Source organism: Dromaius novaehollandiae, chromosome 2 (genome assembly GCF_036370855.1).
Source record: "Dromaius novaehollandiae isolate bDroNov1 chromosome 2, bDroNov1.hap1, whole genome shotgun sequence".
Classification (NCBI taxonomy): Eukaryota; Metazoa; Chordata; class Aves; order Casuariiformes; family Dromaiidae; genus Dromaius; species Dromaius novaehollandiae.
The window spans coordinates 120455780-120480714 of NC_088099.1; the positions used below are offsets into that span (position 1 = coordinate 120455780).

General features: G+C 39.5%; 1 protein-coding gene and 1 long non-coding RNA gene across 7 annotated transcripts in view; both read right to left on the minus strand.

The window, feature by feature from the left end:
• The window catches only part of ZNF521 (zinc finger protein 521), a 232229-nt gene that overhangs the window by 115615 nt on the left and 91679 nt on the right, over positions 1 to 24935 (minus strand). For all 6 annotated transcript variants that reach the window (XM_064507330.1, XM_026095949.2, XM_064507328.1 and 3 more), the window contains 2 exons: positions 21000 to 24352; positions 4579 to 4663 (listed from right to left, as the gene is read on the minus strand). In XM_064507330.1, coding sequence (XP_064363400.1) covers positions 4579 to 4663; positions 21000 to 23912 — 2998 coding nt within the window. In that variant the 5' untranslated portion in view covers positions 23913 to 24352. The remainder of the gene's footprint in view (positions 1 to 4578; positions 4664 to 20999; positions 24353 to 24935) is intronic.
• LOC112980792 (uncharacterized) lies at positions 14168 to 20993 on the minus strand. Its single transcript, XR_003258511.2, has 2 exons — positions 16764 to 20993; positions 14168 to 15667 (listed from the first exon to the last, which is right to left on the minus strand). It is a non-coding gene; the product is annotated as an uncharacterized LOC112980792 (long non-coding RNA).

Consider the following 24935-nt stretch of genomic DNA (forward strand, 5'->3'; position numbering starts at 1 on the left):
AGGTCAAATGCCAACTGTAAACTATGTGAGCGAAACAAAGGGATACCAGAAAGCTGCTTTCATTTCTACATATACCCAGTAACAGAATTTTCTCAGGGAAAGCTGCTAGAAATGCTACAGATTCCACTCAGAGAGAAAAGTAGAAGAAAGAAGTACGGCTGCTGAAGAATTACTGTTTGCCAGCACTTCCTAAAACCATATAAAATGTGCCTGAATATACATTTCCTCCTGTTTCCACTCAAAGAAGACACAAAGCTGAGAAATTGTTTTATTAATAGATTTCAATAAATATACCAACAATCACACCTTCATTTGGCAAGCATCCTCACAATTATCCAAACAAAAGTACATGTTTACATCTAGGTCCAAAACAATGCTTAAACAGAGGGCCTGTTTAACAAAGCCAATGCTTTGCCTCCCTTTCTGTCCACAAGCATCCCCTAGCCTAAGCTTGAATCAGTGTGTAGTTTAAGCAAACATGGGCATTGCTTGACAAAACACAGCATCTAGAGAAGTGAGAATGGATATGGTGGTCAGGACTCTTGAACTTTCAGTCGCTTACGCTAAGCAAGGAATTTTGCTTCTTACCCTCTTTGTCCTCACCTATCCGATGGAAAAGGCTTATTGCCCCATCTCATCACCAGGATGTTGGGAAGACTAGATTAAAGACTGCGGAATAGTTTTAAACTGTGAAGTTATAAAACTAATGAGCATGTAATTACTGATGAAAGCCATCCCTGTAAAATCTTTTTGATATCTAACTTGTATAATAACATGTAAATTGTTTTGTTGTCAAAGATACCTAAGGTTACACTTCATTGGGTCACCCACAGATTTTATTTTCCATTAGGTGGCATGATCCTTCTTGTTGGATTGATTGAAATGTATAACAAAATCTGTAAAAACACTATATACCCTCTTAACAAAGAAGAGTAAGAGGCTTTTCAAATAGCCTCTAATCCCTCTTCCCTTGCTAAATGTCTAGTTGAGATTATATTTGATTAGACAAAAACACACACAGACACACAACCTAAAAATACCTACCCTCAGTGGAGATATTTTAGCCAACAAAGTAATGCCACTTGCCTTTTTTAAAAGTCTAAGTTTCAGACCGGGATTTTTTAAACATATCTTTGCCTTAGTGACCTTCCATAATGCATCCTCTCTCTTTGGATGTCAGCAGCATGAACTCAGCTTATATCCTGGTATCGCACTCAAAGGTCACAATAATTAAAGGGTACACTGGCAAGTCTTCTAGGCCCCCAAACTGCTAAAAAGCTGGCGAGCAACAACTCAACCACTCAAGCCTTAGATTGGCTGAGCAAGTATCTCCATGAGTGGTTCCCACCTACTTCCGAGTGGAGGTTGGTAGATGACCATCCACCTTCTTGCTGTTTGTCCTGTGTCCCAGCTGTTCCCGCCATCTTCCTTTCTTCTCTAGTCTCTCTTCTATTCGTTATCTTTCCCATTTCCTGTGAGAGTTCATTTCCCCCTTTTCCATGTACTTTCTTCCCTTATTAATTGATATTTATGCCTGCTTTTCTTCAGTAGTAGAAATTCCCTTCACCTTTGTTCTCCCTGCCCTTTCTCCTCTGCTATTGCTTCTCCTTTTCTCATTTCTCTGAACTCATCTGGAGTCCTTCAGGTGAGAAGAAACTAACCTACATGCAACAATAATTGCAATATAGATAACGCTAACATTTTACTCCGAGAGGCAATACAGTTCCTGAGACTGTGTCATGATGTCTGGACCTGAAGGTGTTTATTGCCCCTACATTTGATCTAGGGATTATCACTCCCCTTGACTTTTAGCGCCTTGCCTTCCCAGATTACCTTCCCTTTCCCTTGCATGTAAAGTCCTTTTCTCTTTCTCTCTTCCTGAAACTTTCTCACTTTCTCTTCCCTAGAGGAGTGAAGACACTACATCTTGTTCTGCCAATTTCCTACTGGGAAAGCAGGCAGCAAGACATATTTTATCAGGCACACATAGAAAAGGGAGGGACCAAGGCATGTTGGCCACCAGGGTTTTTTGTTTGGTAAATGGGCCGCAGCCACAAGTCAATATTTACTTAAGTGTTCTATTATATTTTTTGGTCTGCATATTGATATGCACTCAGGTATCTTTGCGTATATGTGTGGACTACGCTTTATATTACACAAATGTGTTTGTGTGCATGTTTTCTATATTATTTATATACTATAAGCTCACCTACAGATACACATAAACTAAGGCCAATTTTAAACAGCTCAATGTCACCTCTTGAACCTTTCCCTCTAGACTGAATATGGTCTTGGAAAAACGCCTGTGAAGCAGGGAGTGAAATTAGAAAGATAGTTAAGGAAAGAACCAATTGGCTGTGAGAAGGCTAACAGAACTGGAGATCAGAAATTATTTTTCCCTGTGCTTCGAATTCTGAGGTTACATTCCAAACTCTCTGGAACAGAAATGCTGATATTCCTTTTACTCCACCCCAACACAAATCCCCTTGCATATGCTTTATCAAGGCTGCATCATTAGGAGCTGCACAGTTAAGTCTGCAAGTGCAGATAAGAATCTTCCACTGAACGCAGATTACCACAAGCATAACCAGCAAATCTCCCTGCATGTTTTGCAAGCTCCTTGTTTATTTCACTGGGAATATTTTTTTATTAAGCACATGTAAATCTGTGTCACTATGGTTATGTCATGAAGCAATATCATGCATGATTAGATATAACACAGGCAAAAAGAATTAGATTTTTTTTTAAAGATTCTCTTTCTCATTCAACCTCATCCAACTTTTTAGGAATAAAACATAAACAGTTCATAGCTCAGTTTAAGAAAACCTCAGTCTTTTCAGATCTGCAGGCTGACAATAACTGGATTTGTCTTGCTTTACTTACTCTCTCCTCCCTGCTCTCCTCCCATTCTGACCCTTTACTAAAACTCATCCAGAAAATAAAATTAAAAAAATGAAAATCTGAGTATTTCAGGAAAGGAGAAGGATGCTCTGCTGAAATAGGAGGGAGCTGGGAACTGGGTGGCAAGGAAACACACCACTTTGACATTCCAGCATCACCCTTATCCACAAAGTGTCCTTTCCCCTGTCCCACTTCAGTATCTACCGTATGCTGCAATTAATTTGTATCCAAAGAAAATAACAGAAATGGTGAGTTCTGTTGTTGGTAATAGACTATTTTTAAATTCCATGTTACTGACCCAGATTGAATACTGTGAAGCAGTTCAAATCATCTCATCCCCAAAGACACAAAAATACCAAAACTAAGGCTTAATCCAACAGGCAAATCACTTAGCTGCTTTACAAAACCAGCTTCTCACTTGTGTTTATTCATTTTTATGAAGAGTATATAAAATCTTCATGCTCTACATGTGTTAAAACTTATTAACAAAATACCTAGGAAAAGTGAGCTATTAAGTTTTGGCAGGGAACTTTTATAGCACAGCCAAATTACTCGGGCTCATGGAAGAAATTTTCAAGTTACCTTGTAAGAAAAAAACTACTACCAAGCAAGTATTTTTGAGTTATAAAATTAAAAAAGAAAACAACTTCTTTTCTGTTGGATACGTGATTATTGACTTTATACCATACAGTTCCTTCTGTGTTTAGCAGCATTTATTATTGTAGCAAAAAAACAGCATTAAGGAAAGTAGGAGTATATAATCAATGGTATTCCTCTCTGTCTCCAAACGTGAAATTTGGAAAAGAGGCTAAAAACAAAATGAGACAATGCTGGCAATGTTATTTTATTAGTGGGCAAATGATGTGCTTGATAAATTTAATTGGCTGATAGAACTCTTAGTGCTATTACTGAGTGGTTACCAAATTGAAAACATTATGGGTAATCCTAGGGGAATAAGCAAATAATAGGAAAATATGAATATCAAAGAAAAAGCAGCTTTTGTTTCATTCCAATTTACAGCTGTAACAGCCATGCTTGGATCACAAATCCTAAAAGATTTTTTCAAATGGTTTTACTTTAAAGAGCAGATTCCATTACTGAAAACTACAATTCCTTATTTTTTAAAATAAGTGATAGTATTTAATTGTCTATAGGTACACTCAGGATTGTTTCCAGATTGCTCAAACACAACAAACAATACCATTTTATGGCCATTTGAATTATTTATGTTTCCTAACGACAAAAACTCACCAGTTTTGATTTTGGACCAAGGTGCTTGAGAAGTACACAGTAGTATCATTACCATAATAACTTCTGAAATTAAAACCTGTCTAAAACTCTATGGAAAGCTAACATCCAGTTCATTAACCATTCCTGTTAGTTTGTTTTCAATAATGCAAAAATGATTAGAAGTTTAATTTGTTAATCACCTGTGTTTTGACTGGCAGTGGATATATAATTCTCTGCAGAAGTCTAAACTAGCCCTTGCAGAAAATAAAATATGCTAACGCTTTATCAAGTCTAATAATATGAATAAAAAAATCAATCATGCCTAGGTTAATCATTGATGGATGCACAATTAATTTCTCCTTAACTCTGTTTAATTTTAGAGGCAATGATGATCTTGAGTAAGAGAAATGGCTATCTGTCTTTGAGAAGGTTTAATGCTTCACTTACCAATCATGTGGTTTGCAACATGAACCTGGATATCCCATTCATTGTAGAAAACCATCTGACATTTGATGCACTGGTAGGTCTTCTTCTAAAGAAACAAGGGTAGATAAAATTTACTGAAGCATACAATCAGAACCATTTCGTTAAAACTTAAAATGCTGAGCTCAAAGTGGTCATTTAAAGCTCTCCAGCAATGTTTTCATTAAGGTTTAATTAGTAATATTAAATAACAACACTCTGCAGTTCTGTAGCACCTTATATTTGTGTTTCTTGAAATTCTCTAGAGATTGTTTTTTTTCAGCTTCCTAACTCCACGGACAGACCAATATTGCTAAAACATCAGCTTTATATTCATGGAAAGCAAAATGCAAAGAGTATATTTGGGGTGTGATTGAAACAGCACTGAAAGAGATGTGAATCCTTCCTTTTACACCAATGGATTGGCCCTACCCCGGAACTGCAGTGAAGCCAGGAACAGAACCCAGATATCATAAATCTGCTTCTTCCTCATTCTTGACTGGGCTGCAGAGTTTCCTCTGCACTATATATTTTAAGTAGTCCATCAGGTTGCCAGGAGGGAAAAATCCTTGCCAGTCTGGACAAATGTTACTGTATCTGGGCAGTAGCTCCAACATTCCCAAAAACTCAGAAGGCTGGTTGGAATCCAACCAAAGGGCCACCCTACCAGCCACTTTAGATTGGGCCTAACTTACTTACAAATCATTGTGTATACAGATCAAATTTCATTATAAATAAGGAAATGCATTACTTTGCTCTCTTTGGTGTATATGGAAAGTCTTTCACTAATGTTTTCGTGTCTTCTGAATTAATTCTGCTATTTCACTTTTCCACAAAATATATCACTTGTCCAAAACACGCTACAGATTAAGCAACAATATCCTAAGAACATGATTTTATTTTCTCTTATTTTCTTGACCTAAACTGGCAGAGATTTGATATTGGAAAGCACTACTTTAAAAGCCAAATTGAAGAGCACATTCAAAATTTAAAGCTCATTGACAAAACAGCTGGAAGAAACAGCCATTAAGATTTTGCTTTTTCATCCTAAGACCTTAAATCTGCAATCACTTAGGCATCTAATGAGACAGCTCAGATTCATAAAATTATTCAACTGCACAATTGTAGTATGAAGGACTAAAGACTTAAGGTAACAGTCCTGGAGAGCTCAACTATTGTTTTGAACACGCAATGAATACAAGATAAATCCTGAAATGGCAAATCAGGCCAGTAATTCAAGAGACATGTATCTTTTTACAAAGCCACAGGAACTTTGCCTATATTAGCCCCCCCAACAAAGTTTTTTTAAAAAATGCAAAGTTCAAAAAAGGCTGACACAAATGTGGTAAATCGCAGATTTATAATATATATTAGTTGGGGAAGAAGTAGGGTTCACCAGCTAATGTGCAATGAAAAATACAGTTTGCCTTGTGTATATCTAACTTTTGAAGAGTATTACGTAGCAGGTGTTATCTATTATGTTAAAAAAAGTCTTTTTCTGAATCAAAACATTCTTAAAGACTTGCTGGATATGTTGTTAGTGCCTAAGTTTGGATGCCTTGTCCCAGACAGACAAAGTGCCCCTCCATTAAGCATCTTCCTACTCCAAGCCCTTAGGCAGAAACTCAAAGACTTTTTCAACATACGTCATTTTTTTCTTACGAAGTTAACTGTAAAATTAGTGACTAATCAAAGTCAACTCCAAAATTACGTGTTCCTGTGGGCTTCTCTTTACAAATCTCCTATTGCTCCTGATACTCAGAGGCTATTTTAAAACAATAACAAAAAGTGTTGGGCTGCTTCTCAGTGGAAACAATCATAAGCTTTTTTTGCTGTTTTTCATTTAAACCAACTTTAGCTTTCTGAAATGTAACCAAATTAAATCCCTACATAGAGAAATGAAATCAACGGACACCCAGAAAACAAACTTGATTTGAGTTAGTTTTACAATTACAATTTGAAAAGCCTGCTGTTTAAAAAGATCCAATAATTTTTCTCTTGTTTTTGGTTGTTGTGACCATACTGGTAACATTGCTACAAATTCAGATGCAGTCCAAAAACTTATTATTATATGTTGGTAAATTTAACCTTACCATACTACATCTAGATCTATCAAAGACCTCTAATGACAGTCATGAGCAAAGATTTATTATGCTCAGCTCTTTACAAGATGCTTTTTGATGCTGACATATAGAACAACAATATTGCATAAATAACAATCACTCTCCCTTTTTTTAAAACATTGTTTCCCTTTAGAACTAGTTAGAAAATATTTCTTACTCCCTGATGACTGGCACTATATATTGTTTATTAGCATACCCCTAGCATTATTTCTGATATGTGACTTTGTTCAAAAACAAAGAAACATAAACTTAATGGCTGGTCTTTTCTCTTGTTAGCACAGTAATACAGAGTGCATGTCAAGAATTGTTGGCAAAATTATGACTGATGTACATAATGACAATACATATAAAGGTTGGATTTTTTTGAAGTCTAATGCCAAAAACCAATCTCATTTGACAACTATAGCAAAAAAAAAAAAAAAAAAATTACTAGCACTTGCTAGCCTCTTCAAAATGATCTGACATATTTGCAAAATCACACAGAGGTTTTCTTTTTATCATGAAGGAAGGAATGTTTTTGTGACTGCTGCTTGATCAAAAACTAGTTCTTTTTTGTTCCTAAACATATTCTAAAATGCTGACATCAACTTTCATTAACTCAAAACACAGTCATCTCAAAGTGTCTAAACCTGTTCACGGTAAGTTTTGATTTTAAAAGCAACTCACTAAATTCCGCTTACTCTTAGATTTTGAACATGATCAAACGCAGTCCTTTTCACACCATTGTGAACAAGCAGCACGTCGGTATTTCCATGCATTTCAGGTTTTGCAGAAGCCCTGTGTGCCTGCCAGAGTGACAGCTCAGTCTCACCAGCCTGGCCGAGACCACAGGATGCCTGACTGCTCACATGAGGTCCTGGCTCAGATGTGCTCGGGGCTGGTCCCGACTCCCTGCCAGGGGCAGACCCCAGAGGAGACCATGTTTCCACAAAGGGGAAACTTGGGGGAAGAAGATAGGAATAAGCCCTGGGGTATCACAGCTCCATGTCCCTTGCCTGGGTAACCAAGGAGGAAGACTTGCTTGCATAACACTGCAAGGCAGAAAAATAGCGTTGTGACTGAAGAAGCCATTTCAGTCTCTCAGGAAGCTTCCAGCGACACAGGAAGGCCAAGCTCCACACAGAAAGCCACACGGGGCTGTGACAGCCATCCTTGCTGAACCCTGCTGAGGCTGCTTGCAGGGATGCAGCCCTTCAGCACCTATGCAGGAGTCAGCAGGACGGAATGGGTGCCCAGGCCTTCCTGCTCCAGCTCTACGTGGGGATGGCAGGGGACAGCTGGTGGCAAGTACATCTCTACCTGCCACTGTCAGCCTCCTGCCAGAGACCACAGCTGGCCAAGGTCCTCACTCTCCCGCCAAACACAATAGTGGGTCGAAGCACATTTATTGTTGTAGAGTGATTTCGTATTAGCTCCGGTTGGAAAAATACGCTTAAAAGGAAACATGGACAATTCAAAGGAAATGAAAACCCACCATGAACAGGTTTCTGCATTTTCTGGTGTTCCAACCAAGTAAAAAGACGACAATAACCTTTTGGATCTGAAGTGGCTTTTTTTGTTCTTGTGAATGAATATTAACAAAATGCTAACATGTATTTTTCCCAATTTTTTTCAAACTTAGGAAAAAACAATGTATTTTTCTTACATATTTGCTGATGCGGAGGAGGCTACAGAAAAATACATTTTATTTTCAGGAGGCTTTTTTAAACAAAATTACCTTATATCAACTCAGTTTCCATCTTTTTGAAAATTATTTGCTGGTGTTTGAGATTTTAATTATACTTTTGCTGCGATTTCCAGTGACTCTTCAAATATAAGCCTCTTCAGAAGCAAAATGTGTCTAGTCATGTTTCATTTTTAAGTCCTAATCCTCCACCCCCTGACTCCCCAAAGCAGCATTGCTGGTATTGCAAACAGATATTGGAAACACATGAACTTCAAGAGCTTGATTTTCAAAGCAGGTTGAGTAGTGCTTCAAGAAAAATCATAGCTTAGGTCCCCCAAAACCCCACTGGAAAAAAGTCAACTGATTGTAAATCTCATGCCAGAGTCATTACTGGGGCCATTCAAAATTGCCCTGGAAGAAAAACTGCTTGGAGTAAATGACTCACAAGAGCACTGGGCAGTCTGGTTGCTTCTTGCTTTCCTCTTCTTTTTCAATCCTGTTTTCAGACCCAATTTAAAGCTTTTTGGAATGCAAATGTGAATACATTTAATGAGCTTTGGATCGGGCCTTCGATCCATGCAGAGCATATACATGTGTCTCTCTAACCTTTTGAATAATTAATTTCACCTAGACCTTTAATTATTGTCCTGATCCTTACTTGTCACTTTGAAGTTTTCAAAATTTCCTCACTATGAAGGTGCCCAAACTGTCCATGTCATGTCAAATCAGGCTTTGCTGCATCTATAAATGGCCCAAGAACATGGTCTTTCCAATCAGTACTTCAGTTCTGTGTCCCAGAATTTTATTTGCTTTCAAAAACAATGCAAAACAACTAGTAAACACTCTACCAGGGATTTACAGTTGTATTCACAAGTACATTACATCCTTCTGTGTAGCCTTCTGTGTCATGCGACTGTCTGTGGTATCCATACATTTTTCTTTTTCTATTCCTTAGCCTCATTATATTACTTGAAAATAAACTGCATAGGCTACTTACCTGCCTGTGCTCCACCACCTTGCCAAAGTCATTCTGAATTTTATCACCTGCCTATTTTGTTCTGACATTTCCCCGGTTTTGTACATCACCTTACTACTTATTCTTTCTTCCAGAGTATGGATATGCTGCATACATTCAACAAAGTTGATGCAAATAATGATTCTTAAGTCTTTCCATTGTTCACACTCCTCCAACCTAACCTGCTTCAATTCACAAGACTCCTATGCTTTCCATATCCAAGTTACTGTCCCCTTTCTTTTTTAATCAAATAAAGTAGCTCTCCCTATGCCATACTTACCCAACAGATTAGTCTTTTGTGCTATACTGTTTGAAAAGCTTTGCTAAAATACTGGTAAATCATGTTTATAGGCTCCTCTGTCAGTACTTGTGGCTACTCTCTCAAAATACTCTTATCAAGAATTTAGGCATGATACTCCCTTTGTGAATCTTTGTCCTCTATTCTTCACTAAATCCAAACTTTCTAGGTGTTCTTCTATCATGTCTTTGATTAGCCTTTCTCTCATTTTCCCCACTATTTAAATAAAACTCATGTAATGTCATGCATAATTCTCACATCCCCTGTTAAATGTCTGTTAACAGTATTCTTTTCCCAGGCTGCTGCCACTTCTTCTGTTTCCTAAAAAGGACTGTAAATATATCTGCTTAATGTTTCCTGTTATCTTCAGCTACTTTATCTGAAAGTTTTGGGATGGATCTTTTTCTGAGTTTGCTGGTCACTTTTGTATACTATATTCCATTATATCACAGGTAGTCCATATCTCTCTCTTCTCTGTGGGCAGAATATGCTACAAGCTCCAAGTCAAAGCGTTTTCTTTGACAATATTGGTTTCCTTGATTACCTATACCATTTCTAGGTCTCCTGTATCCCCCTTCTAACTGAATGCTTCTTCCCTGTATGAAGTAACCAAAAATGTGTCTTACAGCTTCTAAAGCACCGTGTCTTCATTCTCAAGAGAGAATGTGCATACAGGCTTGCAGGCATCCCTTAGTTATTCTATACTCCTTTCAGGCTTCTCTTATACACAACAGTTCTACTACCAAAAATGGCTTTGACATGTACTGTTCACCTAACAATAATCTCCTATTTACAAGTAAGTAACGTGTTTACCCTTGTCACACCAGGAAAGGGGACTTTCAATGCTTTTTTCACTCCTCAAATTCAGCACAGACCACAGGCATGGATCGATAATGCAGCAGAGCCAACTTACTGCAGCCAAAACAGAGTGACCCCACACTTCCCAATCCTCAAATTCCCTTCTCCCAGGCCATGATTCACTCCCACTGTTTCCCTCACATTAAATCCAGGATGGAGCTGATTCAACCTGTTACACCAACAAGAAGGTAACCTGAAAAGAGAAAGTATGTTCCACATTTGTGCTCCTAGCAAATCATATGCAAAATCAAGTGAAAACCTGCACACTAACTATTGCAACTTGTCACCACTGCAAGCTGATTTTTCACATTATTATTTTTTTTAAATGTTAGCAGTGAGCTAGGCCCTGCCTAAGACACAAAAGCAAGCATGGTCCCAGCTCTGAAGAGCTTATTTGTCCACTTACTCATTCTTCATCATAGCTCAGATTATTTTTGACAGTACCTTAATTGAGGATTTCTTTTCTATCTTCCTGGATGCTTATTTTGTCAACCTTAAGCTTTCAAAGAACTAAGCATATGTTAGACAGTTTCACTGCATAGTTAGCTATTTATCTTGCTTATGGGGCACTGTCAGCTTGCATTTTTTTTGGACTGACTAATTGCTAACTCTTCCCATCACTAATGGAACATCCTTTAATTAGTATTTCCTAATTGCTTTAAAAACATGTTCTTAATGATTTTACGAGGATTTTTGTATTCTTCTGCTTTTACTTAGCAGGGTCTAAACTATAATGAGGTCTGAGTGCACAAGCCTAGAGACAGAACACAATCAATCCTATAAGGTAAGCAAAATGAAAAATGGAGAAAAACATTATTTTTTCTAATTTCTTTCATTATGGTTACTTTTTGCTTTAGTGCACGAAGTGTATTCAGGCAGAAATATGAATATTCATTTTACTGGCCCTTCCCCATTCTGCTTGAAGTCCTTCTTATAGTCTGCTGTTCTGTCTTTCACCTTTACATTCTGGATTCTGCATATACCCATGCCTCTCTTCAATGTCTCGGTTACAAACCTCTTCTTTCACTAGTTGGTGAAGAGAATTAGCTTGCAACATCTCACATCCTCACAGAGAAAGTACCACATCTTGCAACATTTTTAAATCGCATCTCTTCCGTCTGAGCTCCCTAATCCCTTAACTCTTTCTGTGTCTTTGAAAACTCAGTACTGAGGTGAGGTACCTATCAGAAAAGTGACTCTTAATCCTGGCAGCATGTGGCTGTATATTTATTTTCTCTCAATTACTTTATATCAGATTTACATAGTTCATGAGTACAAACAGCTTTAAGCATTGTGAATTTAATCTGGGATCTGAAAAACAAATATGCTTCTTTCTGTCTTTCTATCCTAGGGCCCAATCCTGGGTGAGGCTGGGCCTCTGAACACCATGACTCTAAGTGCCGAGCAGTGTTCAAGAATCAGAAGCCAACTGTGTCAACAACTGAACTCTCTGTCAGCATCCCTACGTACTTCTGTCTCCTTACATTGCACTTAAAATTGAAGCAGGCTACCAATTGGAGAACTTCTTGAACCAGACAGCTGCTAACCCATCAAGAAGCATCCCAGCATTCAACATCTCAGTATCAGAGCAGCTATGCAGATATGGACAATAAAGAGAAACTACAATTGAGACTACATTAATAATTTTGCAGATGATGTGGCATCAAAGCACGGGCAGTAAAGCATGACTTGGCAGATCTCAGATATGCAAGAAGCTGATACTCTGAGTAAGCTGATAGACTGAGAGATTTTTTTCCACCTCTTTTTTCCTTTGTTTTAAAAAAGGCATACTGAGACAGACTGTCATTCAATAAAGCCACTACTTTCTTCACCAACAATCAGCAACAGATGTAGCCCAATAAAATTAATAGTTTGCAAGTATGCACAAGAGAATACTCTTTTGTCTCTTTTCTCCATCACAAATTTTGTAAAAGCTCTCTAGATTTTAACAGAAAGGCAAAATTGGGGGCTTTTTATATACCTTTTTTTTTGTTTATGTAATTAAAACACTAAAAGCACTTTTCTCCCACAATATACAAACAGAAACTGTGGAAAATTAATGCTGATTAATTTCACTTTCTGGAAGTGCACCTCAGGACCCTTCTCTTGCCCTTACTTGTCCACTTTCAACTCAATGTGCATTCCTGCAGAATTCTGGGCTATACCTTACCAAGAAACTCAGTCACACAGAATAGAACTTCTGCTCAAAAATATGCAATATTAATATTAATGTACAAACAGAAATATATTACTCATACATAATATATAAGAAATTAATTTTCATTGAAATATCAGGAGGAGGATTAAACCCTTAGATGCTTCTCATGCAATTAGCTCTGCACTTGTCAAAGTCAATGGGACTGCACAAATGAAGGCTTCACACGATATGCTGGCAAGGCTTGGGTTTTACAAAGGTTTGCCTACACAGAGAAATATGCTAGGAACAGAATTCTACAGTCGCACTGTTGTAATTATAATATTGCTCTATATGGACACTCTTAGGCCACATCAATGTTAACAAATCTACTGGTAGCATCTGAGCTGGCATACAGCTGTTGACATTGCAATGATGCTTGACTGCATGCCCAGGTGGAAAACCTCTGCTGGGGCAGCCCAGCTGCCCAAGGAAGCGGTGTACCAGCAAAACAAGCACGCCACTGAGCCAGTCTTCATCACTAGCCACAATGATTTCTGTCTAGCAATTTTTATTGGTACGACATACTCACTTTCCTCTCAGGGAATTATGGAAACTTCCCACAATTCCCTCTGTCCCATCTTATCATCTTTTACTTTCATATTACTTCTTAAAATTCCAGCAGTTCCTCTTGGGTACATCCTGTAAAAAACTCATTTCTTTTTGCATGGGGCTTCAGTCTGCCATTTCCTCATCAGAAAAAAGAGACCACAGAATTTGCTTCATAAGTGGAATGTCACACTCCTGTGTCTGCAGGACTTCAACCACCATCACATGGACTGTCAGCTGTGAAGCAGGGAACATAAGAAAACTGAGGAACTCTGGTTAAGGCAGATAGTTCAGGAAAATCACCAGGTGTTGCAAACATTCCCTGACCAACCTTACAAAAGAAGCACCAAGCAGCAGAACAGGATCAACTGCAAATTCGCCACCATCAGTGACGGTTGCAGGATTTTCATATGCAGACAGTTGTGTTTCCTAGAGTTTGGCACTGAATTTATTCCAGCTATCAGAGAAGAAAACAAAAAGAGGAGTGTTTTGGCAGTGGAAAAACAGGTATGAAAGGAAATCTGGAAGCCTGCAGTCTCACATCATTCTCTGTTGGTGAACAACCTCATTTCCTATTGCAAAATGTAGAGGAAGAGGTGGCCTTCCAGATACGAAAAGCCATTAGGTGTGCCTTTTTGCACAGAACAGTGAATCTAGATACTGGGCAAGAAACAGAGGAAATCCATCCCACACAGGATAGCAAAACTGTGGAAGCATGGCTGAAGGGGACAAATAGCCCCCTTCTCTCCTATCTTCCACCTTGTTTTTGAGTACACAAGCAACAAGCAACTTTTTAAGGGCTGTATGTGTAACGGTGGCTCCCCAGAGGCATTTCCCAGCCATTAGGAATGATCAATGAATGAGGCTTGCATCCTGAGGAATTCAGAGCTTTAATAAAAACTGCAGGCAGAGTCATTTTTTCCCAGATTGGCACATTGTTACAGGTAGAAACATCCTGAGAGGCTCAATATCAGAAGAAGCCCTACCCTTTCATTCCCTGACTTACGAAGCCACATACTAGCAACAATGGTTTAACCACGAAGGAAGAACAGGATAACATGAATGTGCATCTGGTAAGCCAAAAGCCAGGTGAAAATGCCCATGGCAAGACACATGCTTCTGCTGTCATATCTGAAATTGTATTTCATACAATAATATGTGAAGCAATGCAGGAAATGGAACAAATGGAAGACAGTATTGGCAAGGGAAAAAAGTATCCTCTGATCTTGAACAACCAGACGTAAGATCAATTACCAGCCATCACAGAGCTATGGGAGGTCAAAAGAAGAGGACTCTTTAACAAGATGCCATGTATCAGGTGGTTCATTTATGTTCATTTTGTACAACTTCATTAAATAAGCAGTACTGGTACTACACATTCTTTTTAAATTAATGGTTAGCCCATTTGATGTCTCTGGTGACAGAGTAACAAATTTGGGTGTTATATTTGTTGTGTGAGACAAATAATGCAAATATTACAAATAACCACTTTATTGAACTATTGAGTAGTAAAAAAACCAATGCCGCTTCTCAAAACATTTACAGCCATGTAAGAAGTTGCTCTGTGAGGATCAGAAAGACCATGGTTTCTTATAGCTTCATTTCTTGTGAGTGACTTCTGTGTAAAAAGCAGGTATGAACTTCAGTTAAAGCCATCTTCCTGGTTTGGATCTCTACAAGGCCTCTTTCCTGTTGGATTCTATCACCTACCTGCTCACCTATCTTCCCAAAAGCTGTAAAAACTTTGAGGCTTTGAGACTCCTACCCATCTATAAAGTTTTGGTTGAAACTGGCCAAGAGTGGTTCAAAAGTTAGTGGGGAAAGGGAGGGAACTCTCCAGAGGTATGCAGATGAAAGGAGACATGTCATGGCTTCCTACATCCTGTTTCCAAAGATAATCAGGCTAGAAAACTAGAGCAAGTTGCTTGTTGTCCCTACCTGCACCCAAGGTCGGTGTAGGAATACTCATCACAATTCTAATTTTCCACCAGGGCTGAGTGAAAGAGAAACTGTAGCTTGTAAAACTGTGTACTTGGCCAGTAGAAACATATACAGGGAAAGCCCCATGAGGACAGTGGGCTGCATAGTTGACCTGCTGGAGCACACATCTTCGGATGTTTTGTCTCATAATGCTTTGTGGAATCCACACTTGCCCTCTCTGGAGATGCTTAATGTCTTCACTCACTTTCCTACGCTTCTCTCCAGTTCTGTCTTTCTTCAAGCAGGCACTCCTCCCCCCCCGCATTGTTTCACAGAAATCTTGACTTGGGGCTCTTGTAAAGTTTGAAGAACATGTCATCCTTCTTCTTCTGATGCAAAATTGTCCACAGGTGTGGAGAAGGTGCCTCTCCAAATTCCTCAACCAAAGCCTCTGAGAAATAAGACAGACAAGCAGTATTAGATTTTAATAACTAGAAGACAGGAAACTAAGAGAGAAGACTCACTACAGTTATTCCTATTTCTGTTCAACAGCTCCCAGCCAGCACATGGGATTCCTTTCATAGACTAAATTCATGATGTGTATGAGAAGATGGAAAGTCTGCTGCTTAACTCTGGTAGGATTTATAGCAACAGTATAATAAATAACAGCATCCTTGTTAAATTCAGAGGACTCTGACTGATAGCTCATTACTAAAGGTGTAAAGACCAAGAGAAGAGAAATGTTTAAGCTTATGTCTTGCCAGCAACTCCACAACAGTGAAGTCGATTAGAGCACAGTGAAATGTGAAGGTGGTGTACTGTGGCAAGAAAACTAGGGTATCTCTTCCTAGAAATACATAGTTACATCTTAAATAATACCTTCTTGAAAACAGTGTGAAAATGATGCCAGAAGACAAAAAGGATTTATTTAGGGGGCTCATTCGGAAACTCTTCAAGCAGAAAATATGTTTGCCACAGATTTCAAAGCCAAATCTTTGTGCCAGCAACAAACCTTCTTTACCTCTTTTTGTCCCTGAATCCAAAATCTAGCATGATAATCATTTGTTCTGGGCCTGGATTTGCTGACAGGAAACCCAAGGCACTACTTTTTATGTTTACATTACAAGTTTATGTGCTTATTCATAAAAATCCTGTAGTCTGAATGATCAGCTCAGATTGCTGATGAGGATTATTTTAATTTCTTTATGTATTTCAATTAAATGCATGACTATCGATTTCAGCGCATTTTTTCCGTTAAAAGCACACTGATTTATGTTGCTAACAATGCCATTGCCTGCCCTGCCAAAAGCATGCATCTGGGAACATTTCTGGGTTTCTCATAGTCTTTTCTCTCCTCTTTCCGCCTCTGACTGCCAGTGTATGCTGTTGAAACAAATCAGCTACTTCAAAAGGCAGCTACTGTTCTCTACCTTTGTGAGTTTGGCTGCATTTTGAAAAGGGGGGAGGAAGGGGAACAGAAGAAAGGTAGATTCAGGTCCCATAAATAAAGAGGAGAAAAAAACGCAATGGTAAAATAATACACCTACCTGAGTTCCATTCTTTCTCCCCAGGTGATACCACTTCTGGACTCATCTGAGCTGGGATAAGTTGAGCCTCAAGGAGCCACCAGCTCTCCGCAGTATCTGCATCCTGTGACCCCTGTCTCCACAAGCTCATTGTTAGCCTGTGCTTTCAGAGCTCCTTCCAGAATGGCGCTGTGATGTGCCCAGTGTCCCTTGCTCTGACATGCCCATCTTGGCATCCAGCTCTGCACAAGAGCAACAGGACAAAAGGGGCAGCCCCAGATTCCCACTTTTTCAGATGGTTTGACAATGGCTAGTTCTTCTCTCCTTTGTCCACTGCTTTTGATCCTCCCTGCTACAGCAAGTCTCGGAAAGTGTTCTGCAACACCTAAAACATCATCTTTATTCCTGCAGCAATTTGGCTGTGTACTTGCAGTGCCCCATCTCTTCTCAGGACCAGGAAACCCAGGAAAACCTTGTATTATTAATGAAAGACTGTCTGCATTGCCACAGGTAATACAGTATTCACTTAAGCTTCACACTCATGGAACAAAGTGATACATAACTCAAGCTACTCACAAAAACAATTATACTTGCTGAGCTTCTGCTCTGGACGTTACCAACAGGACCCCAAACCGAGCATGGTTGCACACATGGATCCACTAACAGAACATAGGTTTTACCAGTTCTTGATGTAGGCTGGAGTCCATTCCCTCCTCCCCCTGACATCCAAGCAATTAGGAGTGTAATTATTATTATTGGTTATGCATGTACAGAAGTCCTGAAGTTCAAAAAGTAAAGGCCCATATTTATGCTGAGTCAGAAGTTCTCTCATTAGGTGCATGACAGCACATTAAGGAGGAACAACAGAAAGCTCCAGTTCTTTTTGAACACTGCTTTTCACCTTTCAAATGCTTTAAAAAAGTTTATTCTAATGGGGTATGGCAACAAACTTCTCAGGTAAGTAGCTATCACTTATTTTTTCCATATGGAAAATGAAGCAGAGATGTTAAAGTGGATTGGTCCAAGTCAACAGAGTACATGAGTGATTGATAGGAAAAGGACTGAGACCTGGTTCCCAAATCACTGTCAGATCAAAAGTTGTTATCCACTTTCTGCCTGTTTAAATCTTTTTGATAGGTTATGGGTACAGATTCAACAATATCATGGGCTTAAAGAGTTCCAACCTGTTCCCTGAGTTTTGCTAACTGCTGAGCATTGCCCATCATTTCCCATCCCAGTTGAAAGATAAAATACATCAGCTAACACTCAGTGAAGATGATTCAGGGCAACATGTTTCACTTAGCAGGTAAGGAGACCTCAGGAGGTATATGTAGTAGCTTGGCTGATGACATTATGCCATATTAAGGCAAACACACGCAAACATATTTTTGAGTACAAGCTAAAAAAGAAAGAGGAGTTTTCTAGTTCCACAATGAGAATACTTGACAAAGAAGCAAGCACATATTTTAGTGTTACCTTTTCTCTTAAAAATATATTTTCAAGTACTCTTACTGTAGTAATCTAATACCGAGTAACAAAGAGTATTCGGCACTATTAATAGTCTGACAACTGCTCTCTACAATCTTCTTGCTTCTGGAGTGAAATGTTCTTTCAGTCAAGCTGGACATCTCCAACCACATGACTCCCAATAATGCAAATGAAATCTTCACTCCTCTAATATTATGATTTTGTTTTTGTGATGGAAAATTTCCCCAAAATAGCATGTTTAAGTAGCTGCCTTCAAAATCACATTCAATTCAACAAATATCCTTCCCAGTGTAGTATCAAAACCACAGACTAATAACAACCTTTAGAAATCCAATTTGCTTTTGTGTTATATGCTTATGTTTTCACTTCTCTCAGCCTTGACATCAAATCTATAGCATTAAACACTTGTGTATTACCACTTTCAGTTTTGATTCTTATTGCTATAATGCTGGGGTCACTACAATTTGAAACCAGTAGTATCTGTTAGGGAAATAAATTATCTTTCGAGATTTCACAAAAATGCATTTATGGTTTCTAGAAGTACTAATACTCTATCAGGAACTTGATAGCTTTGTGCCTCCTACGAGAAAAGAATCTGAAAGTCTAGGTTACTTATCTGGAGACTAGAACCATAGACACTGAAAAATCAGTTTATAAGCTCTGAATGGGAGGGCAACTGGCAATTTGAAGGCATGCAAATACTACTCACAAATCTCGCTGTAGTTAAAAGGGTTTTTTGTCTTAAATACTTTTCTTCAAATAAAAGACAAAAGAGTGAGGCAGTAAATCCATTCAGAGTAGAAACACAATGCCAGTCAGAAGACACAAGAACTCTGATTATACATGGTCTAAGTACAAGAAGATTCATTGATGCTACTGAAGGTAGCTGGCCTCAAATCACCCACTAAGGTCCTGAAATCTCTTTTTGTAGAGGTTACAAGCAAGAGAAAGCCAAGTTGGCAACATCTTATCATGGTAACTGTCTTAACACACGTGATTCTGATCATACTTGAGGCAGTGAGAACCGTCTTCGAACATGAGGGAGAAGAGAAAGATTTTAAGTAATCGCAAACAATACTGTGGAAAGATGAATCAGCAACTAGGATGACTCTGAATTTATCAAAAACATACTGCTGGTCATTCCATAATTCCTACGCACATACATACAGCAGTACTACGGGATCATCAAGGGCTGGAACCACACCTAATAAAAAACATACTTTTTCCTTCTTATTTATTTGAAAATAAGATTTTCATTAGGCCTGCATTTCTCAATCTTTTTAAGGTGTCCTGCCCCTCATGTAAACCAAATCCCATTCCCCAGCTGCCCCTCTACCCTTGCAAACTGGAGGTTTGAAGTCCTGGGCAACCTGCTCTATCGGACCCTGGTTGAGCAGGAGGTCTGGACCACAGAGGTCTACAGAGGTCTCTGCCAAAACCCAACTAGTGTGTGAACCTGCGAAAACATCCACCTTACCAGGTGGACATACCCTGCCTGGTGCCTGAAGTCTCCCAACTCCATTTCCTCCTTGGTGGCACTCCAGGCCCTCAGCTGCCTCAGTAGCCTCCTCCCAGCTTATTTCCAGCTATGCTCTCAGTAGCTCCACATCTGGGCATCCTTAGGTATCTCCCCTCCTTCCTCCCTCCCTCCAGTTTGAATGACACCATATCTGATGAGAGGCTAAGGGATTTCTTACCTACTGGATGGGCTCACAGATATGGAATGAGGAAGGTGATGGAAGAGCAGCTCCCTGACTACAGTGTAGCCATACAAATTCATAGCAATGGGTAGCATTACGCTTCCACCATTTCAGGTTAAAAGCTTTCTTGAAACAACAGCTACTATTTCTCATTATTTCTCTGTGCTGTGTTTTTAGGCTTCCCAAACTGTTAAGAGCCATTACATAAGATACCAGGCCTAAAATACTAACTCTAAGTCATTCTATTGATAATATTTATGAAGACAAAACAGATTTCCTTCCCTCAGTAAATGACTTCCCTTCCTCTCTGCCCCCCTCCCCCCCCCCCCCACCATCCAGGTGTTATTATTTGGTCACTGATGACTGAGGAAGCAGATGAAATCTTTTGAAAGTTTGACACTTTGTATTCCTGAAATGTGTATTTACTTTCTGAGCTACACTGCATGGATGGAATTTTAATCATCATGCACTTAGTGTTTCAGGGACATCAAAAAGTTGTTCCTAAGGAACAGAAAGAAAACTAAAAGATGGAATTGCACCAGAAGGACTGCAATTTACCTTAGGCCAGTGTTGCACTTCTATTTAATCAAAATATTCTAAAAAGAGGGAAAATTAATGTCTACAACACAATTTACAAAAATAACCCCCAATTTGTTGTTCACAAATATTTTTTAAAAATTCACTGTTTATGCCAGCATTTTGGCTTACTACATTCTACTCCTCCGTCATTAACACACTCTGCCATAAGCACAACTCCTAGGTGGGGATTCCAATGTGTAACAGAGCTAAGATAAGATTCCAGATCTCAGTTGTGCTGGCATGAAGATAGGTCTCTTCAGTGATACAGAAGACGATATCCTAGGGAGACTGGAATTAGTCCTGTTCTACACTATTCAAGCCAAGATGTAAGGCATATCCAGAAGCAAATAATTACTACTTAATGGCTATGGATGGAAATGCAATGTGTTTCAGCCTAAGCATTTCATGACAAGTGACAAAACGGCTTGAAAAAATGGGGATTTTTTTCCAAAAGGGTGGAAGGTGTCAAGAGCAAAGAAAAAAGGGTTACCTCTTCAGATTGGGAGGGGCTGATTCTGGGCATTGGAGATACTTGTGGTGTTTTCAGCTGTGTACTGTTGCTGTCTGGAACAAGCTCTCTGTGGATTGACTGAATATGGTTTTGGAGTTCACTTTCTGATTCAAATTTAACATTGCAACTAGAACATCGAGTCTTCAGTCCCCCTGCCTTGCTTTTGTTCTCAATGGAACTCAAGTTCTCATTTTGGCCCATGCCTTGTCTGTTACTGCTTGAAGGGATGTTGACACTTGGACTACCACTTTTACTGAGATTAACACAGCTAGCACACAGACCATATGGCAGACCGTTGATGTCAAGTTTCACTAAATCCTGCTTTGAACGGAATTCCTTCAGGCAAGAAGCACACTTGTACAGTTTCTGGAGATGCTGTGCACGCCCTGTGGACTGCACGGCAGAACCGTTTCCAGTTTTCTGCATGTGGAATGTCCCGTGGATTTTCAGTTCCAGCGTGGAAGTCACTGTTTGCATGCACACCACACAGCGAAACCCTGTCAAAGAGTTCCTCAAGTCAGGGTGCATTTGGCAATGCTCTAAAAATTCCTCCTCACTCTGGAGAGGCATCTTGCAAATCCTGCAGTTTCCAGTGTCCAGGCTCTTACTATGTGTGACTTTATGTTCAGTAAGAGTCAGAAGAGAAGGAAACCGTTCACCACAGATTGGGCACATATAATGTTTCACTGGTCCCAAGTGTGTCTGCATGTGTTCGCGGAGCCCATTTTCAGAGAAGAATGTTCGAGAACACACATTACACTTGTAATTGCCTTTAATAAGTTCAGCCTTCTTCTTCACTATGGCACTTTCTCCAGGTCGAATATTGTGGTCTCGAAGCTGGTGATTTTGCAGGAGAGTTTCCATTGTATAAGCTGCCCCACAAATGTCACAGCCATACATGGGTTCAGATGTGTCAACATCTTCCTCGCTGCCATCATGGCTGTTATGGGACTCCTGGCTATTTGTCAACAAGGTCTGCAGTTCCACTTCCTCTTTCTGAACCTGCTCAGATGCCCCATTCGTTCCACAGTTTGGAGGTTTTGTTTCAAAAACACAATGTTTTTCCCTTAAGTGCTTTTCCAGCAAGATGATAGCATGGAAAGCTTTGCTGCAGAACTTGCAGTTGTACTTCTTGCTGTGCGTAGTAATGTGACATTGCAGCTCTACCTCTGTACCAAAGGACTCACCACAGAAGATGCACTTGTGCACTTTGCCTTGGTTCTCCAGGTGGTTGTGTTTAACATGAAGCTGTAGGTCAGTCTCATTGCGGAAGTCCCAGTTACAAGATGTACATCTGTATACCTTCTTTTCATTGCTGTGCTTCACAGCCAAGTGTAACTGAATGGAGACTTTGGAGTCAAAAACCTCTTGGCACAAGGTACAGCGGAAGAATACAAATGTATGCATGTCCAACAGGTGTTTCTGCAAGTCATCCACAGAAGTGAACTGCTTGTCACAGCTTTCACAGATGTAGTAGGTCGAGGTGATCATAAAATGAATGGTAACATGCTTCAGCAGGGACTCCTGATTTGGAAATTCCTTGTTGCATTGCGGGCAGGTCAGTTTTGGCAGGACAGTGTCCAGGTGTGTTTTTAAATGAGTCTGAAAACCGTCCAAGGAAGTATACTTAGCACCACACTGATTACAAATATATTCACCTGCAGGACGAGGAGGAGCACCCCCAACTGCCTGCATCATTTTTAAAGAGGTCTGCTCAATGGTTACAGGAGATAATGGACTCATGGCTCTGGATTTTTTTCCATTGTGGATGTAATTCAGTGCTAAAGGAATGTTCTTATGGTTCTCCTTGATATGTTTGTTCAGTTTAAGAACACTATTAAATATTGGAGAGTTTGTACAGTAAGAACAAGAATACACTTCCACCACTGGATCTTTTGGGGTTCCAAGCACAGGGGAACCAAATCGGGAACTGCTAAGATCACAATGGACTTGTCTAATGTGCTCTTCCAGAGAAGAATCTGTAAGAAATCCCATGTAGCAATGGGGACAAAAGAATGCATTACTGTCCTTAGCAGCAGGGTTGGCAAATCCATGAGAACATCGGATATGTTCTTGAAGAGTGTTGAGGTCATTGAACACTTCAGAGCAGAAGTTGCACTGGTACACCATGGCAGGCATGGTAGAAACAATCAGCGCTGGGTCTGGAGCTTCATGGACTTGCTTAAGATGTTCATTCAGATTGTAGAGAGATGGCAAAACCTCCAAACAATACTGACAGATATGGGCTTGTTCGGGTTTATCTAAATGCATAGTTTTCAGGTGTATCTGCAAAACTGCAAGGCTGGAAAATAACTGTTTGTTGCAATAAATGCAGCTATATGTAACTTTTGCTTGTTTACTTGAAGGACCAGTGATATCTGGCACTTGCTGAGCTGCCCGTTTCCTTCCACGACCCTTTGGTATAGGGGGAGCTGTTTCCACCATTGTTGAACTATCCACCGAAAGATTTGAATCTGGAGTGGTGCTAGAAACTGAGGTGTAGCCCACAGTTACCAAAGATGGGCTGTTGCTGTGGTTGCATGACTCCGGCTGCTGGTGACTATCCATGTGGCTGTACAGCTCTTCCACAGTGTGAAAGTTCTCAGAGCAAATGCTGCATGAATTCTTCTTCTCACCATTATGAGCCTGCTCCATGTGATTTACCAGGGATGTTTCCTCTACAAAGAGTTCATGACAGTAAATACACTGAAGAGCAGATCGGTCTTCATTAGGGGAACACTCAGGGTGACATTCTGCAATGTGCTTCTGAAGATCTTCAGGAAAATCAAAGCCTTCTTCACACTGACTGCATTTCTGAGTGTCTTTCATTTTCCAGTCCTCCATCCGCGAGGCAGACTGAGAGCCATCTTTGTTCCTCTCATGAACCTGCATGTGACCATGCAGTGAACTAGATGACAGAAACCCACGTCTACAAATGGCACATTTATATGGCTTGTTGGACGTATGAGTCTTTAAGTGAATTTTAAGATGATCGCTCCTTGAGAACGCTGCATCACACTCACTGCAGTGATACTTCTTGTCTCCTGTGTGAAGCTTTATGTGGCGGTCCCTGCTGCGTTTGTGTTTAAAGAGACGACTACAATATGTGCATTTGAAAGGGAGCTTGTCACTATGACTTTGCTCGTGGTGCTTTAAGTAGCTGAGGCGACTGAACGATTTGTCACAAAACTGGCATGGATAAGGCAACCCTGGGCCTCCTTCCTCTTCACCAAAATCACAACCTTCTCCATGGCTTGGGGAAGTCTGGTCTTTGCTAGAAGGTGATGATGCTGGCCATGAGCAGGTGGGGTCATCCTCAACATCCACTCCATCTGAAATGAGAAAGAAGCATTCCCACAAGCTTACTCCCTACTGCTCAAAGGAGACACCAAATCACATAAACAACATAGATGTGCTACTCCTAAATAGCTAAAACGTACTCAACTCAGACTAGGATACTTCTTACACCAGTACCAAACAGCTTCAAGACCACATTTATTTTTATCAGACTGTAAAACATTAAAAGTTATTAAATAGTTCTATGCCTATATTACCTTTTTATTGCTTTTTTATCATTCTTTCTCAGTTGCAGGATATGTATTATACATTGACAACTTTATTAAAATGCAGATTTTAATGTATTTAATGTTTCTTTTGTATCCATTGTAAAATGATTTGCATATTATTTGAGCATCTGAAGAGTCAAAGGAAAGGAGAAAATATTACAGGAATGATTTAAAATTAATACAGTCAACCCACATGCCTAATATTTAATAAAAAAAATCCCCTCTGCTTTGCCACAGTTTTTTTTTCCCCTTGATGTTCGTTCTGAACACAGAAATCTTTTAAAGGCTACCATTGAGAGAGACTTGGGTGTTATTCAAAAAAGTAATATGAAAAATTACAGGGGAGGAA